The sequence below is a fragment of the Bufo bufo genome, chromosome 1 (assembly GCF_905171765.1).
Source record: "Bufo bufo chromosome 1, aBufBuf1.1, whole genome shotgun sequence".
NCBI classification, from domain to species: domain Eukaryota; kingdom Metazoa; phylum Chordata; class Amphibia; order Anura; family Bufonidae; genus Bufo; species Bufo bufo.
In genome coordinates this window covers 424,132,073-424,150,957 of record NC_053389.1, presented here as the reverse complement: position 1 = coordinate 424,150,957, position 18,885 = coordinate 424,132,073, and the positions used below count along the sequence as shown (strand labels likewise).

The 18,885-nt window shown below is 45.4% G+C and overlaps 1 protein-coding gene across 5 annotated transcripts in view; it reads left to right on the top strand.

The window, feature by feature from the left end:
• The first annotated feature begins 1,763 nt into the window (after nt 1-1,763).
• Nucleotides 1,764-18,885, top strand: part of CSNK1A1 (casein kinase 1 alpha 1) — a 34,158-nt gene continuing 17,036 nt past the window's right edge. For 2 of the 5 annotated variants that reach the window (XM_040406541.1, XM_040406542.1), the window contains exons 1-6: nt 1,764-2,232; nt 7,059-7,165; nt 9,678-9,804; nt 10,737-10,835; nt 15,262-15,345; nt 18,744-18,883. In XM_040406541.1, the coding sequence (XP_040262475.1) occupies nt 2,110-2,232; nt 7,059-7,165; nt 9,678-9,804; nt 10,737-10,835; nt 15,262-15,345; nt 18,744-18,883 (680 nt within the window). In that variant the 5' untranslated portion in view covers nt 1,764-2,109. The remainder of the gene's footprint in view (nt 2,233-7,058; nt 7,166-9,677; nt 9,805-10,736; nt 10,836-15,261; nt 15,346-18,743; nt 18,884-18,885) is intronic. The other 3 variants (XM_040406543.1, XM_040406544.1, XM_040406545.1) reach the window with 3 other exon arrangements.

Genomic DNA, 18,885 nt, shown 5'->3' with positions numbered 1-18,885 from the left:
CAGTAGCTCAGCAGCCTTCCTACTGCTATTCCAACAGGTTCATCGGTCACGTGGCCTAGGAGCAGCTCAGCCCCATAAAAGTGAATGGGGCTGAGCGCGATACCAAGCACAGTCGCTGCACAATGTATGACGCTATGCTTGGTGGGCATGGAGAAGGCCGTAGCGCTCACAGGAGCGCCAGTGCCTTCTCAAACAGCTGACCAGACCCCCATCGATCAGATATTGATGACCTATCCAAACCCTTTTAATTTTCCGCTGAGGGTTGTCCATGGAATATAAATGACAAATGGAAGTAAAAAAACGGACACGTTGACCAAACACAGATCCTTCCTGGAAACACTGACCAATCTTGTTACTGATGTCATGAGCCTTAGGCCTCATTCACACGACCATAAGGACTCTGTGTCTGTATTGTGGACCGCAAACGGCAGGGCACTGGACGTGGGCACTCCGTGCTGCGGTTGTGGACCCATTGACTTGAATGGGTCTGTGATCCACGAGAGACGGCAAAAGCTAGAACATGTCCTATCTTTTGCAGAGCGGAGTCACAGATTGGAAGCCCATGAAAACACTCTGAAGTGCTTCCGTGGGCTTTCGGGGTCCGTGCTTCCACAACGCAAAAGATAGGGCATGTCCTATCTTTTACCGTATTTTGCGGATCACTGACCCATTAAAGTCAATGGGCCCGCATCGCAATACGGGATTCACATGGTCGGTGCCCGTGTATTGCGGACTCGCTATTTGCATTTCGCAGCATGGCACAGAGCCCTTACAATCGTGTGACTGAACCCTTAGGGCGTATTTAAATATGGACTTTTTTTTGACCATGCAATAATAATGGTATAGACACCGTTCTTAAAAACACATGCGGTTTTCACCATTTGGATGCAGTTTTCAATACTCTTCTACCGAAAAGCATTCAGAAACGTCAGCAGCAAAAAAAAAAAAAATCTGCATCCAAATGAAACAGCATGGAGTCCTTACCACACAATCAAAAGGTGGGTGCTGAATGAGGCTATGTGAGGAGGAAGCCACGTAGCTTCTACCATTGTGCTGTATATACAAGAGACTTTTTATTTATTTTTCTTACTGCAAGATGAGAAAAGTGTATTTTTTTTTATGTGACAATGATCTGGTCCGTGAGTGAACCGTGTATTTTATCAAATGCTGGCTCTTCAGTGCGAGGGATGACGTCACAGGAATGATGGCTTCCTCTGGAGCCCTTAGGAATTCCTGCGATGTACTGAGGTGTGGCGTCACCTGCCCACAGCTATCTGCGCCATTACCACAGGGAGAGGCCCCACAACTGGGGGAGCTGCTCTCTCTGCCTACACGGGTCACCGCGGGCCTCTTGGCGGGACGGCTGAGGCGAGCCGCCATTTTGTCTTCTGGTCACTGCAGCCCCGCCATTTAGCCGGTGCAATACACTGACAAATACGTGACTCGCGTGCGGTTTAGGCTCCATTACAATAAACGTTTGATGCAAAGCAGATAGTGAGTTGTCCTCAACGAAACCGAGGCCATGTCTCTTTTTATCGCCAGAACTATACACACAAGCTGGCGGAAGGGTGTGCTGATAACTTCTTTTCGGCGCGCTGAGCCCAGAAGAAACATGGCGGACCGGTTCTCTGGGTGTGTCGTGACGTCACGCGCGCAGTCAGCTTGAGGCGGGGTCATTAGAGCCAGTCTGTGAGGACGCAGCTTGCCATAACATCTAGCGCCCCTCCCTAGTAACCGGCATGCACTGCGGCGCGGAGGAGGGCATTTTGTGGTGAGGGAGAAAGCTGGGGGGAGCAGGAAGAAGAGAACACAAGATGGCGGCCTAAGGAGAGAACGGAGGGCTGCGGCTGTAGTGGAGGGAAAACCACAGAAACCCGGCGCTTAAGGGTCCGGGAGGCTCGGTAGGAGCCACCTATTGCTCGGGAGAAGGGGCAGTTAGGTCAGGGGAGCGGGAATATTCGGCTGCCCCGCCATCTTCTAACAAAGAAAGAAACGGGAGCCTGAGTCCTCCGGGACCCTGAGGCATCACCCCCCGGAGATCTTCGTGATCCCAGTACGAACTGGTGCGTCTTGTCTTTGGAGTTCTCGTCACCCTTCCGCCCCCGGATCATGGCTAGCAGCAGCGGCTCCAAAGCGGAGTTTATCGTCGGAGGGAAGTACAAGCTGGTGCGGAAAATCGGCTCCGGTTCCTTCGGGGATATCTACCTGGCGATCAACATCACCAATGGCGAGGTAACGAGGAGGCCTGCTTGTCTTCTAGTGCCCTCTAGCGGCCGCTCTGTGCGCCCTGATCGGGAGTGCTGAGTGGGATGTGGTGACTGCCATTAGCTGGCTGCTGCTGTCCTGCCTGACCTACTTCTAGTCCATAACGCTGGCTTACCGCTGCTGGGTGTGGACAGGGTTCTATATGGTGGAGCCTCAGATATTCTAACTTTATCAGGTGTCATATTAAACTTGTGATATGCATTTATCATGTACATCAGAGCATGACTGGAAGCTTTTACCTTGCCTTGTCCTCCTTTATGTAACCTACAAGGTTGTAGGGTATGAATGTTACCTGGCGACACAATAAAATGGGGTCACCTCACTAATTGAGGAGGTCCATGCCTGGATTTGGCTACTAGGGGGGTGTTTTTTTTAATTTTTTACTTGAAGTGGTCAATCCAGATGAACGTCAGTAGATAACACCCAAAAAAGAGTAATCCGCACTCAACAACAAAGTATATGTAACAGATGATGGTTCTGCTCAGAAGAGCTTACGGTCTGATGTACTGGGTGATCACAATAGCCAGAAGGGCTTGTTTTGTCCAAGGGTTGGTCACTACTAAACAAGCTAGGACCCATCTAGCTTCGTACAATGTGTATTGGGGTCTAAGTAGTGTTGGGAAGGGGGTCATTTTAAGAAGGGACAAGGTTCTGACCAATAATGGTGATAAAAGGACCAGGTTCAAAGTATGACATAAAATGGGCCTGCTAAAAACATGTTTTAAGGCTCGATTTATGTCTTGGGATGTTGGGAATGAATCTAAATGTCCAGGTAGCACTTTCTAGACTACTGGTGCAGCACAAGAAAAGTCTTGGAGATGGGGTAGGATTATGGAGAGAATTCGACTTCGTTCATTGGCAGACTGTAGAGTGCAGATAGACTGAAATGCCTGGTGTTTTGTTTTGGACTTTTTTTCTACCAATGTTCGAGTAGTCCTATGTCCATGATTGGACCAACTGTGGCCTGATGGATCTGTTGCACACTTGTGGTATATACCACCCCACTGAAGTGAATGGAGGATTAGTGGACGTCCAGTGTAGGTGGCTTTATTCTAGTATGTGATCTGGCTGATATGCTCAGGAACCTTTTTATTAAACTATTATACTACTTATTGTAGTAGTCCGTGTATTTAGAAGGGCAGGACAGGAGTTGGTCGTCTTCTGTCAGGTAAATAAAAATCCAGAATGGCTCCCATTGACCCCTTTAAGAATTGTAAGTTTTCATGTTAACACCCCAGGCCACTGCCTTTGTGGACTTCCATGGTCCAATGTAGATCTATGGTTCCACCAAGGACATTTGCATAGTTTGGAAAGTTTCCTTGCCACAAACTGGTCACTGTCACCTTCCTATGAAATTGTCCCTCCTGGAGAAGATGGTTGCTGTAAACAATCAATAGCTGTTGGCCAGAAGATCGTTTGGCCAACAGGTAACTCTCCCGATTCCCTCCCAGGTTTCACATACATGTTCTACTCGGCCCTATGTGTATTCTGTGGGGAAACCGGAGAAAGCCGCTCCCAGACACTTCTGGTGGTGGCTTATCTCCTGGGAGGACAAGGAAAAGGCGAAAATATTCACTTTACCAGATCCTTCTCTCCACGTCATTTGTCTCAGGGGAGTCGAGCTCACCGCACACTATTGTCAGCCGAACCCACTGTTCTCGGTGCGTTCTACCAACTGTATACGCGGGCCTTTAGATTGTGATGTGCCGAGGAGCTTGTGATGGCATCTGTATATGGCTCAGTGAGCATGACTGGACCTGCTAGAGCTGCCATGTTAGTGCAAAGGACTAGCACAAGGATGAACAAGACTTTATTTGTACCACAGCCAGTATTTCCAATCCCTGCTCCATTGAGGCGAAAGAACAAATATTACGGAACTACTGCCTGTGGCACATAACTTTCCAACTGCATCACTCGGGGTTCAGTTAGGGAGTCCTGACAAACAGTCCCGTGTGCCAGATGTCTATTGTATATCTTTGATAAAACCTCAGCGGAAGCTCCAGACTTATTCTCTAACAGACTTGAACAAGCCCCAGCAGATATACAGGGTTCAATGGTGTCTTATTTTTTGCCAAGTAAAAGTAGAAGCCACAAACGCGTTCTCTGCTCACACTTCCTGATCAGTTTGTTTCTTTTGTTGGGAGGTGGCTTGTCGTAGTGCTTGTAATCTGTCAGGTGAATTGCTATGGGTAATTAGCCACTATACCTACAGCAACTTGCCTGGTGGTAGGTGCCCCGTCCTACCACATACCAGGTTCACACAGTGCCACCTAGCAAGGTCTTAGTGAGTCATTTCCTTTTCTCTTCTTGGGTTAGGCTGTTGAGACAGTGATGAGGAAGATGTGCACAAGCTTTAGTCGCCCACACTGCAAACATTACTTGTAGTTGTGTACAGCTTTCATTTTCTATGCCGTTTATAATACATTTCATAGTGAAAAAAAAATCTCTTAATGTGCCGTAGCCCATAGTAAATAAGTCCATGAGAAGAGCCTGACCTTTCATGCTCACCTACTGTAATTGAAGTCTGAGAAAGTGAGACCCCTCCTCCCTTATACATCTGAGCCTTTCTTGGCCACAACTTGGTTGGATTTGGTCCCGGTGAGGTGGGTGGCCTGCTGTATACATCTCCTTTGATGTCGGCCTACATAAAATGATGTCGGTACGTAGTTATCCTCTGTGCAGCCTTTGAGAGAAGCTGTAAGACCAGTGATGGGCCCTTTTTCAAATGCTGAAGGGGTACAACTTTTGCAATGTGAACATTGTAAAGGGTATGCCTGTCAGAAACATTTATGGTCACGGTCCTTGCCAATCGCCACAAAGACCACAGCTAAAAGAGTTTGAGTAAAGTGGTGGTTGAGTGCTGTAATCGGCTGTTCCTGGCAGCGCCAATGCTCGACCACCACTCAGTTTAATTGCCCAGTTCTGGTCTTTTGGTTGGGAGAAACAGGGCTGGGTCCCCCTGAGATGGTGATTGGTGGTGTCCATGTAGTCAGATCCTTAGCAGCCTAGCATTTCTCACCTATTAAGCAGATATGTGAGATGCTACAGTCCAGGGTACCTACCTCTTTAATCTTTCTACACCTGTAAGTTGACATTGTTTCTTGGCTGACACAAAGATGGTCACTGATGTTGGTGGTGAATAATTAGTGCTGCTCCTGATATCATCTCCAAGCTTTCCATACAGTACAAGTGAATATAGGCCTTGCTGAAATTCCGACTACTTGATAAGTGTTGTTGGGGTCCGATCTTTGGGTTATTAAATCTCAACAGTTGTCTCTCCCAGCTCCCCTTAACACACATGTTCAGTTGTGGTGAAGGTCTGTGTATCTTAAAATATTCACTTTACCCCTATCCTTTTCTCCCCCTGACATCTGTTGGGGCAGTTGGGAGCTTCAGCATAGTCAACCCTTTACAACCTGGTATGGTTGGTCATGCTGATTAAAACGATTATCTTTTCTTTGTAGCTTCTACTGCTGCAGAAATATAATTACTTTAATATTTATGCAAATTGATTGGAGCACTGAGGGATTGGCTGTAGTGCCAGGAGCACCACTACAGCTTTACCCTGGTGCCCTGTACACTCCCCCCCTCCCTTTTGATTGACAGGGCAAGATATCTAGTCTTTTCTCCAGGAATGACTTAAAATGGCTGCAACAACCTGAAGTGTTATGAGCATGATTTGTTGCCTCCACTTGTAGAGCAACCTGGAGGTGTGAGGGGGCAGGGCCTCACTTTACACTACTCTCTGGCACTTGCATATACTATGTATTTGTGAGTTTTCCTGTCGGGCTGCTCAGCCAAAATGGCATATCGTAGGCAGGATCACAGGCCATGTCCCCTCCCCCACCTAGGCAGCTGTGCAAGTGGTGGCAACCAGTCCTGCTCACATTCTTGGACAGCTTGCTGGCGGAGAGCTCCTTTAAGGAATTCTGTGGAAAACTTGAATATAAATTGGTTCAGATGGTATTTAATTGTTGTGTACATTACAGTAGACATTTACTGATAATACAACCGTCTGCATCCTTTTGAACTGATCCGGTTGTATTATGTTTAACATAGCCAAGACGGATCCGTCATGAGCTCCATTGTTAGTTAATGGAGGATGGATCCGTTTTCTATTGTGTCAGAGAAAACGGATCCGTCCCCATGGACTTGCATTGTGGGTCATGACGGATCCATCTTGCTCCGCATCTCAGGATGGAAAGCAAACTGCAGCATGCAGCGGTTTTCTCTCCGGTATGAGAACGGAATGGAATGAATTTTGGAGCATTCTGTTCTGTTCAGTTTTGTCCCCAATGACAATGAATGGGGACAAAATGGAAGCTATGACGGATCTCAATACTGGAAAACTAAAACGCTAGTGTGATAGTAGCCTTACGCCGGAAATCTGGTGTACATTTCTAATTGAAGTCTTTTCCGGCTCCTGTAGTAGATCAGTTTCTGGCGCACAGAGCAGCAGATCTGACATTTATGAAGGTGTATGCCTCTAAAGCTGGTTGGATCATCCTCCAGGGAGTTCACGAATAATGAGGTGTGAAACTCGGGGCTTAGTAAATGACTCCCCGTATGTGTTTGGTGGGCCCTAAAGATCTAACCAACGTTGACCACATCTTCCAACATATCCCTCGTGTATGAGCACTTTTACTCCTACCCCCTTCATGTTTAGTTATTGTGGTACTCTTGGTGGTGCTGACATGTGAATAAAGATCTCCAAGAAGTAGGTCTCCATAAGAGCTTTCAAGGACGTGTGTAGACTTGGGGCAGTCCCTGACCTTTGTATTTTTATCTTTCAGGAGGTTGCTGTAAAGTTGGAGTCACAGAAAGCTCGCCATCCTCAGCTGTTGTACGAAAGCAAGTTATACAAGATCTTGCAAGGTGGTGTTGGAATACCACACATTCGGTAAGCCTTCTAACCTTTCCTTTACTCCTCAGTGGGTGGCATTCCAGTGGAGTGTGCCACGTTCTGTTCCCCAACATCTTACTGTATATAGTTTGTCCTGCTTGTCTTATCTAGAGGCGCAGGCTCAACCAAGGTTGCACAGGCCTGTATACTCAATGATCAGCCTCCTAAAGCAGAGGGGCAGAAATGCCGTGGTCAGAGCATCCACTAAGGCGGTGTAGTACAAGTAAATGAGCTTTTCCCTCAGAGGAATGTGAAGGCTCTGCCGAGTACTCCAGGTTATCAAGGCTGGACAAAGATGAAGCCCTAATACATTAGGGATATGGTATGAAGAAAATAATCCTCCCATGTTGCAGGATATGTTCTATCGACTTGCCCTTCAAGAGCATTTTGTCAGCAGAATGGGCAGATTCTCTGACTATATAATTGTATGTGCCTATGCAGTGGTCATCGCACATGTAACAAGTGACATTTGGTGGTTTACCTGAAGGAACAGTAAACGGTCTTTACCATAGAAAGATGGCCTGGACAAGAGTATGAATGAATTGTGTGGAGTTGTTTCCTGGAACTTGATATGCTGTAGATGTCTGCCGTGTCTAATACTGGGCAGCTGTCTGTTTACTGACGCCCTGGTACTTATAATGTCCCATGAGGACATGTTTTAGGTGTAGAGGAAACGTGAAGCACCAGGATGGTGATATATTGTGACTACTGTGCATAGTGGTGGTTTGTCTTAATAGTTTACTGAGGTCATTAGTGTTTTTAGATCTCTAGCCAGGAAAGAACCAAGGGGCCATGGTGCTAGATCAGGGAGAAATTGGTTACTAGTGTGTGGTTGTGTATGCCAGCATGCAGACTGGTAGGACACAGTGCTGATGGCACTGAATTGGAACCGTAGGAATAACGCTGTCACTGCGTAATAGACATGGGCCATCTGCCATTTCCCCTTCACTTTTATTAAAGGATATCCCTTTTGGGCAATTGATGGCATATCGCTAGGATATGGCATTAGTGTCTCATAGGTGCACATTTCACCTCTGCAACATGCTCCTATCTCGAACAGCCCCGCTCTCCCCTCACTTTAGGGGGCTGTTCTGGAGATTGGTGCAAGTCCCACCATGCCATCAATATCCCAGATGTGAATGCCAATTTAATCTAGTTTTCCTCTACTGTTTTGGTGGCAGGTAGTTTGTTTTTCCACTGTGGATACGGTACCCCCTCATTGTAGCTGGTAGTGTGAAGATTCTACGACCAATCACTAGTTATCATCTGGGTCATGTGACCTTACTGGTTTTTACTTGCTTGGAACACATAAGGCTTGGTAACTTGAAGTATCAGGTGGTATCTGCAGTTTTGGCACTGTGGAAAATGGGGTTGTCATGTACAGTCAAGTCGGTTCCAGACAGCGAAAAAGGGGCTTTAGTCAACAAGCAGGGAAGAGTTGTGGCTTGAATTTCACGGTCGCACTGCTAGAGGCTGCACAAGGCTCTCCTCCTTAACTTCTGGTCTTTCCTTTTAATTGAGGACAAAAAACTGCATCAGTTATAGATACATGGTAGATTAGAGGTGTCTAACTAATCCTGTCATGTGTTGACCTACCTTTTTTAAAAAGTGCAACTCTAACTTTAACTTTAGTGCTCTGACAAACCTTTTATCAAATAAGGGCTGTTATGTTTCTGAAGAATATTTCCGTCCGTCTGATACCAAAAATGGGGGGGGTTCTTCCGTTTGAATGAGCAAAGCTTTGTAAATTTGATTGCTTATCCCTGGGATAGGCTGTCAATATTAGATTGTTAGTGTGTCATTTTGAGCCCCTGCAGATCAGCTCCTTGAAGAGGCTACCTTCTCTTCAGTGGTTACATCTGGTTGCAGGCCACCATGAGTATTGAAGTCCCATTCACCTGAATGGGTATTGTTTTCCAATATGGAGTCAATATTCTCTTCAATAGTGTCTTGGGCTAGCTTCACACCAGTGCTTACAGTGTCTAGCAGAGGAACAGCCTGCCTGAAATAGTTTGGTAGTACCTTTCTGTGCCTGAGCCCGTTGACTATAATGGGACTTGGTGGGTATCTGGCCTGTTTCCGGCATTGGTGGTATTTCTCAGACCAAATCTCAGCCCTCATGCTGGAAACAGGCTGGGTCCCATTTATAGTCATCTGGCGGTGCTCTGGGAGTTCCCGGCTATGCCGGATGATGTAAGCACTGGTGTGAAGCCTGCTACAAGGATTTGTTTTCTGGCTGGTTAGCAGAATAAAACTCATCCAGTGGCCACATTACTACAATGATCGTGCAAGCAGGGCAGGTAAAGGAAGTCGCATCAGATTTACCGCTGCATAGTCCATGACATGCAGGGCTCTGCACATATGTTGGGTAATTCCTGGGGGTGGATTTGGCACACCTCCTGCTGAATGCTTAGTTATCAGTTCTTTGCTGGTTGCGATTACATATTCATTATTGTTCAGTTGCAGTGTTCTGCATTATCACAAATGGAGTTCTCCCTTCATCTTTTAGGTGGTATGGACAAGAAAAGGACTACAATGTTCTAGTCATGGATTTGTTGGGGCCCAGTCTCGAGGATCTCTTCAATTTTTGTTCCCGCAGGTTCACTATGAAAACTGTGCTTATGTTAGCAGACCAGGTAATCCATTCATCTCTAACCTCTGGTTGAAAGGCAAATGTAGCTTTAAAGGGTATTCACCATCTCAGCCTTTCATGGCCAAGATGGGGATAACCTGAGTTAGTGGTGGCCGGCTGCACTCTGCTGTTTCTGTAACTGGAGCCTTGAAAGTGGTGTAGCAGAGCGAGCTATGCTGCTTCAATCTAGGGCTCATTCAGACGGCTGTATGCTGTCTGCAAAAATGCGGATCCGTTTTTTTGCGGATTAGATGCTGTCCCATTCACTTCTATGGGGCACTTTTCTTCCATTGCACGTCTCGGCAAAAAAAAATTAAACATGTCCTATACTTGTCTGTGAAAATCAGGACATTGCCCTATTGAAGTCTATGGATCAGCAAAAAAATTGAATGCAAATCGTTATTTTGCGGACATGCTGAACTGTCCGCAAAAAAAAAAACGGATCCGCACTTTTGCGGACAGCATACGGCCGTCTGAATGAGTCCTAACAGTGATTAGCGGTTTGCTTGGCTCCCATTCACTGCTTACGAAAACAGCGGTGCGCATACCTCCACTTACACTCGCCCGTGGCTTACTCTCTATGAAAGGCTGACATAGGAATAACCCTTTAATATAGTAAAAATAATAACTTTCTGATATACAATTCGTTTTTATCCCTCTGCGGACTTCCTCATTCAAGCAAACATTGGGCTTGCTCTGTAGCTGTCTTATTAGCATGTGGTTCCAGTCATGTGACACCCCCTCATGGAGGTCACATGACAGGAAGTATATGCACAGCCGCTAATATTTTCTCCAGTGAACATAGCCCAGTAGATTTATAAAGTACTGATGGTTTTTCTTACAGTATTCTTTTTATTGTGCTTTGCCCTCTTGTTGAGTTTTTCAGTATTCTGCTCATTGTACAGACCGGACCTGTTTTATATTTTCTGTTCTTAGATGATCAGTAGAATTGAATATGTACACACAAAGAATTTTATACACAGAGACATCAAGCCAGACAACTTCCTAATGGGCATCGGCCGTCATTGTAATAAGGTTAGTATTGTGTGCTCGGCAGTCTGCGTTGCAGTGACAGCCTTCCGTTGCTCTGTCTTTCCATCAGATCTGCTCTGTGTATAATCCTACATCGTCACATTCTCTGTCTTAATCTGCACTTCTAGGAATGAGTTATCACCTTAATCGATATTCATGTGTTGCCATATGGTACATTACTACTAAACCCAATTTATCGCATGAGTTGTGATTAAAAGGAGTTATGCATACACATGTATAATATATAGCCTTGGTAAGGGGATCACATGGCAGGTTGACCACAAAGCTTTTAGTTGACTAGCCTTGTGGTGCAGCACATGTGTTCTGCTCTTTTGAACCGGCATTCGACATGATTCTTTCAAGACTAGGTTAAATTTTTATTTCCTAATATAAGGAGTGTTCACCACACATTTGGTGATGAAATCGGCCCATAAACTGCCTCCCATTGATTTAAGTGGGAAATCAATGCATCGATTCAAATGCTGCAGAATCCATGCAACCGTAAGACTAAAGGCCCCCATACACATTAGCTGAACCTGCCACTATGTGTGGGCAGCCCCTGACTGCTGTCAGAGGAGAGAAGGATCAGGCAAAATGAATATTTTCGCCCTATCGTTTTGTTCTACTGGGAGATACACCGCCACCTCCAGAACTGTCTGGCAGCGACTTCCCATAGAATACACATAGTCGAACATGTACAATGGTGGAGCTGTTAGACGAACAATCGTTCAGCCGGCAGCTATTGAACGTGTGCGCCCACCTAATCGGCTCTGAAATCCTTGTGAACAGTCTGCCAGTACATGCCTCTGATTCTGCCATGTGTACACACTGACACTGCATACCTCATTTTAATTGCAGCTCCCCCATTGATTACTGCTCTAGGTCATGAATTTCTTTACCACTTATTTTTTTGCATGGTTCTTAAGTCTATATATATATATTTAATCTCTAGTATTTTCCTGAGCTAACATAACGTGCTTCATTGAAGTTACCAGTATGTTAAGAGCGGGCAGACAGGCAGCAATTGGCAAATCAATAAGCATGCTGTGCATAACATTCAACTGGGGGCAGTGCCTTACTATAAATGTGAACACCAAGCAAACTTGCCAATTGTTCTCTCTGTTATCTGGTTGTGGATAATGTTTACCTTTGTTTGCCTGTATGAATGCCAACTCGAGGCCAGAACATGCAAAGTGAACTGGGTTCCAACAGAGGTGCTGTAGCCTCCCTGACCACCTACCTGTGTTTTTATTTTTTTTATTCCTCCTTTTTTATTTATTTATTTTTTTATGGAAAGGACATGGCTAAGATGGGCAACTTTCGTGACTAAAATAAACTGAAATTTTTTTCCAAGGCATTTTATCAGCTTCAATTATCTGACAAGTATAAAAATGCCAATGGTGCTGTGATCTTTTGTACTGTGCTCATTTTTTTGCTTTACATTTGCCTTGCTGCCATTCACGCCCTCTATTAGTGTATTCAGTAGCCACTTCCCAGCGACTGTAGGTATTGGTGATGTGTAGCACGGTTGTGGCACACGCACAGCACAAAATAAGATGCATGCACCCGTATACTGGGCGCCGTAGTCTGGTTACTCTTCCAGTCCTGGGATATTGAAGCTGATAACATGGCTGCTTTATTGTTTCATCATTGTCTATGACTGGACCTTTTTAACACCATGCCACGTGACCGGGTTTATTTTTCATGATGGTTGCCATTACTTTGGGGCAAGTAGGTGAGAGAGCTTTCCACTTAGGGTCATTATTCCCTTTTTGACCATTTGAGATGACTATATACTCCGGTTTAAATGAAACACACTTCTGGTTTTCTAAACTGAACAGGGGACCTAAGGGGCTTCCACTAAGTGTTGCTAATCCTGTGAAATCCTAGCAATGGGGAACATGGATAGTAGATATAACTTACACTAGGCTATCCGTCCTTTATCTCTTCTGCTGTAGTTTCCTAAACGATTGGCAAAAAGTGCCAATGCATACCACCCAAGTGGAGGCCATTGAATGAATGGAGCATGATGGGTAAGCTTGACATATGTGCTTGGACCGTTTCCAGGCGTATGTCAATAGGTTTACCAATGCAGTTTTCTTTAATTTGTGTTGCTTACAAGAGGTTTCTGTGCTCCCGTTGGGAGATCATTGAACATTGTGGCCATGTGCAGTGATCTCTGTTCAGTAGCAGCTGCCAAAGATTGAGGAGCCCAAGCTCTGTAGTGTCAGTGCTCTGCTCTTCAACTGCTCATCATACTCCCAGAAAACCTCTTTAACCCCCAAGTTTTTAGCCCAAACACAGTTCTTTCAGGCAGGAAAGGAAATATGATTTTTCTCGAACAGTATTTGGGTTGTGTGGCTGCGGAGGAGGGGATGGGGCACTTCTGGGCCCTCTATTGGGTTACAGTAGAGCTAGAGCCGTGATAGTTAGACTGTTACATCAGCCCATTCTGCAGGCGATTGTTGGAGGGTAAGCGTTCCCTCCAAGCAATCTCCTGCCATTCCTCCGCAGCATGGGGAGGAGTGATCATTATGCCATTGCTCGTCCCCATGCTGTATAGTTTGTCAACAGCAGATCGTGATTAGGGTACTTTCACACTAGCGTTAAAGTTTTCCAGTATTCGGTTTCATCCTAGGGGCTCAATACTGGGAAAAAAACGCTTCTGTTTTGTCCTAATGCATTCTGAATGGAAAGCATTCCATTCAAGATGTCTTCAGTTCAGTCACTTTTACGATGTTTGGCCGGAGAAAATACCACTTGCTGGATCCAGCATATCCGGTACCAAGTGCGCAGACCTTTAAAAATGTGAAAAAAATACTGTATCCGTTTTTCCAGATGACATCAGAGAGACTGATCTGGTATTTCAATGCATTTGTCAAACGGATCCGGAAACAAATAGTATCCGTTTGCTTCCGGATGACGGATTCTTCTAACGCTAGTGTGAATCTACCCTTAGACACCATAATCTGCTGCCTGCAAACGCAATTAATTTTTTTGACGTGTCAGAAGATTTGGATTGCCCGATCGAGTGTTTGCACGTTCATCGGGCAATCGGCGGCAGTATTACACTGCAAAATGATCGCTAGTAAGCTTTCATGCGAATGCACGTTAGCGTTGATCTGCCTAAAAATCGGCCTGTCAAATCCAGGCTTTAGTCTTGTTTTTAATCTGTTAGCTGCCATAAAACTGGAAGTAAAGCTGTTACAGGTCCAGTGAGTGCTCTCATTCCCAATCTTACTAACTGCTGTCATGATCCTGGTCTTATAACTTTGGGGTCATTTTACACATATAGATCTGGCAGTCATCAGCGGCGATGTAGGAATCACCTCTGCTGTATGGACACAAGCAGTCAATATAGTGATCGCTTGTCCCCATAGAGTATCATTGTGCTGTAAACCTTGATCTGCTGCACAGGAATAATCATATTTTATGCTGGCAGAACAACTTGATCACCTGATAAATCTGCAGATCTGTACGTGTAAAAGGACCCTCAGATTGTAATGAGACAGCCCCTCTGTTAGTTTCCTGAAATAGGCCAGACATGTTGTATTAGTGGCCTCACCTTACCTATAAGCAGGCCCTCCATAGAAGTTGCTTAGAGGATCAGAAGTGTGTGATTTGCCGGTACTTAATTGCCATCTATACTGGTTTTGCAAACCCAATGTGATTTTTATTTTGGGGGGAGCCTTTTTATTTGCCCCTGTCACCCAGGAATGCCTATGTTCCTTATTATTAAACCCTTCCACCCCTTTTCTGGCCTTTCCTGCAGATATCATGTACACCCCAAGCATGCATCCTGTGTGCAGTTACTTCTAAGATCCATAGTCCAGATTGCAGAACTCCAAAAAGTGACTCCACAGACTTGCATGGTTTATTATGGGTCAGGCCAGCCAGTGTTTTGTGCCATAGAGGCAGGGCGTCCTGGCGTCATCTTTACCTGCCCAGTATTGTGCTTCTGTAGTAACCAGGCCTGCATGCTTATCACTATAATTCAGGTGACAAAATGCCTCACACCTCTTCCTTACTGAAGATTTTATGCCGATTTGTAACATTCTGTGAATGGGTGTTTGAGGAAGGGCATTTAGGGAAATGAAGCTGCTTTGTGGCCTCCTCCCTTAACAGAGGTGCTCTTTGCTCCTGTGCTATGGAAGGGATCCATGAATTGTTTCCTATTATTGAGAAAATTGGCGGTTGCCAAATGGACAGTATCATAACCTTAAATGGCCTTTTCTGAAATGGGGGGTGGTAGAAATTGAATTTGGAAGGGGTAAAAAAAAAATCAAGTTATCCTTAGCTAGCTACTTAGTGGAAGGAGGATGGCATTTGACTCCCCTGTGACCGCCTCGGTGTTGCCTGTCTGCGCCGGCCATTGTTGCAATGTTAGCGATACTGTTTGATGCACTGCCACCCTCTATTGTCTGTTCAGTGTTTCGAATCTCCAGTGGGGAAGAGGAAAAGAAGCATGACTGTTAGTACTTCTCAGGACCCATCTTTCTCAGGATTAAACCAGGTCTGAAAACTGTCTCCTTTTCCACCTTCCACCCCAAATTCATGTGCTTTTTATCCTTGGTTTTCCCTTCTACTTATTTTAACCAAACAATCCGGGCCTTGCACAAGCACCTCTTATGTTGGCATTATTCAGACATACTTGGCAAACATGCAACATTACTAAGAATGTATACGCTTTATTGCTGAATGTTTTTTCTTCCACGTTTTGTGCAACCTGCATAAGAGCTTGCTTCAGAGAAGAAACGTGTGAGCCAGTTTCCGACCCTATTAGGAAGCGAACCACTGCATGCCTTGGACTTGTGCCAAAACGATCCATTGGCATTGTTGCACGTTCTAATGTTTAATATAATGAAGACTGCCTCCCAAGGAACCACATCATTCAGTGTGACTCTTGTGGTTGTTCCATTTGCATTCGACTTTGTATATCTCTTGCCATTTACATGATTTCCATTTGGTGTTGGTGCAGGCCCATCCACTTCTCATGGATTGGGGTAGATCTGAACTGCCACTGAAATAGGAAATGGTTAAAGTGACCATAGTTGTGTTCAGCCCTGTGGATAAAAAAAAACAAAACACTCAAGTGTTAGATGATCAGTAGTACTTGATAGAGCCTGTCTTGTTAAAGGGGTTCTGCACTTTGTTTAAACTGATCTATCCTCTAGATAGATCATCAGCATCTGATCGGCGGGGGTCCTACACCCTGGACCCCCACCGATCAGCTGTTTGAGAAGGCATCGGTGCTCCAGCAGCGCCGCGGCCTTCTCACTGTTTACCGCAGGCCTAGTGACGTCACGACTAGTATCACTGGCCTGGGCGGGGGCTAAGCTCCGTTCCCTTGAATGGAGCTTAGCCCCGCCCAGGCCAGTTGATAAAAGTCGTGACGTCACTCGGACAGCGGTAAACAGTGAGAAGGCCGCGGCGCTGCTGGAGCGCCGCTGCCTTCTTAAACAGCTGATCGGTGGGGGTCCCGGGTGTCGGACCCCCACCGATCAGAAGCTGATCTATCCAGAGGATAGATCATCAGTTTAAACAAAGTGCAGAACCCCTTTAAAGAGAACCTGTTGCTACAAAATTCTGTGCACTCTGCAGGCAGCATGTTGTAGAGCAGGAGGAGCTGAGTAAAACGGGTATTTTATATATCGGAATATACTTTATGAACTTGCGTTTGCCCCCATTAATAGCTATCGGTGACTGACAGCTATGTATGTATACACACTTGCACAGAGAATGCTCTGACACTAAACCAGTGTACAACTATCAGTGGCTGGCATCTATCTCTGTATGCACACTTAGGCCTCATGCACACGGCTGTCGCTGGTTGTGGCCCATATTGCGGATCGGCAATATGCGGGCACCAGCCGTGTGCGCACCGCATCAGATGCGGACCCACTTGCAATGGTGCGGAAGGAGTGGAGGCACGGAAGCACTACGAAGTGCTTCCATGGTGTTCCTCTCTGGAAAAAAAATAGAACTTGTTCTATTTTTTTTTATTTTTTTAAGGTGCACACGGATCACAGACCCATTCAAGTTGAATGGGTCTAGATCCATCGTGGCAGCCGCACGGATAGTGCCCGTGCATTGGGGACCGCAATTTACCATGTGCATGAGGCCTTATCAGTGTGTGACAGCTTTGTCTGTATACATACTTACACAGAGAATGCTATCAATTACTGATAACACCTCCCCTGTGTACAAATATGAGCGTCTGATGGCTATCTGTATACACACACACTTACACAGGGAATGTTATTAATCACTGATAATGCCTGTTTCACATCTGCGTTAAGCAGATCAGCAGGCTGTACCAGCAAAGTACACGTGGAACAAGCCTAACACATCCCTGTGTGCAACCAAACTCAAACGGCAGCAATTTAAATGTATAAACTAGTATATACTAGTCTTCCTGAGTCTCTTCCCCGTAAAGCTATATTTCAATCTGCTCAGCTCCTCCCGCTCTATAACCTGTTGCCTGCAGAATGCCCTGTCTTTTGTGGTGACAGGTCCTCTTTGAAAGGGGTTGTCATTGAATTCAGGGACTTATATATCGATAACCAATTCTCAGGATAGAAGCATCTAACTCCTGGCACACCCACCGATCAACTGGCAAGTAGTATGGTGGCAGCACCTGGTAGTGCAGCTTATTTCCCTTTTACTTGACTGGGACTTCACAGGCTGCAGCGGGGGTGCCGTGGGCCAGATTCTCACCAATTTGATATTTATTACCTATACTAAGAATATAGGGCATCAGTATTTAAGTGCCACATAAACCCTTTAATCTAGATGCTGAAAGTGTTGGAATTGAAATGATAGAATTAAAAATAAAATTACTCAAACGTTAACTTGCCTTCTAATCCAGCGCTGATGCTCCGGTGGCCCCCACCAGTCTTCAGTTGCAGCAGTCATTTGCTGATGCGGTACCCCATTTTTCCCCTAGCATGTGACATGTGTCCATGGAGGCAAGTGAATTGACGCTGTGGTCGCTTTGTTGTGCCAGAAAATGTTCGAGTACCGGTAAGGGTGACCAGAGCATCAGCAGTGGAGTAGCAGGAGTTTATTGGAAATGTCTGACACCAGTACTACTGTGCATGCCCCCTGTGTGAAGTTGGCATGGCATGAAACGTTGTTAGGGAATGCACTGCTGCACTAGGAGCATAAATGTACAGTTCTGGCCCAGTTATGTGAGCAGTGGTAACTGTGGGTTATGTTCACACCACAGAACTTTCACACGGCTTTTGGCATGTATACTGACCCATTGATCTCAGTGGGAACCCATTCTGTTCTTATGATGACTAATTGAAGAGGAGGCCGTGGTGGATGACCCCACTCTGTATATAAATCTATCATATACCACGTGAAAAATCTGTTATGTGAACATAGCCATAAATAATTGACATTTGCTGCTAAAAACTTGCTCACTTATGGTTGCATTTTTGATTTGTGTGAATAGAGAAATTGATCTTGAATGTCATGTTATAGAGCACTGTCACCATTACTTCATAGAGATGGTGGGTTGCACAACCACTCCATTCAGAGAGGGGACCAGTCGTTCTCTGAATCGTCTGGCCCCTGACAATCCAATGTTTATCACCTAACCTGTGGCTGGGCGATAAATACTTGTCATGGGTTGTCCTCTAATAGTTGACTGGTTGGTGCGATGTTCTTGTCCATTCCCATCCCAGAAGCCTAGAATAAGGAATCCTCAGAATGGGCAGCCTTGTCTAGCACTGCGCCCACTTGAGCCTTTTTCCCTGCCCAGAAGCTCGACATATATTGCCTTTCAGTTGTCAGAAAACTAGTATCTCTGGTATTGGTATTAAAAGCATGTTTTACTAGACTTGCTCTTAAGCGTCTCAGAAAGCTCTTTATATTAATACCTTTTTTTCTTTTCCCCCCCACAAGTTATTTCTTATAGACTTTGGTCTGGCCAAAAAGTACAGAGACAACAGAACAAGGCAGCACATACCTTACAGAGAAGACAAAAACTTGACTGGCACAGCCCGCTACGCCAGCATCAATGCCCACTTAGGAATTGAACAGAGGT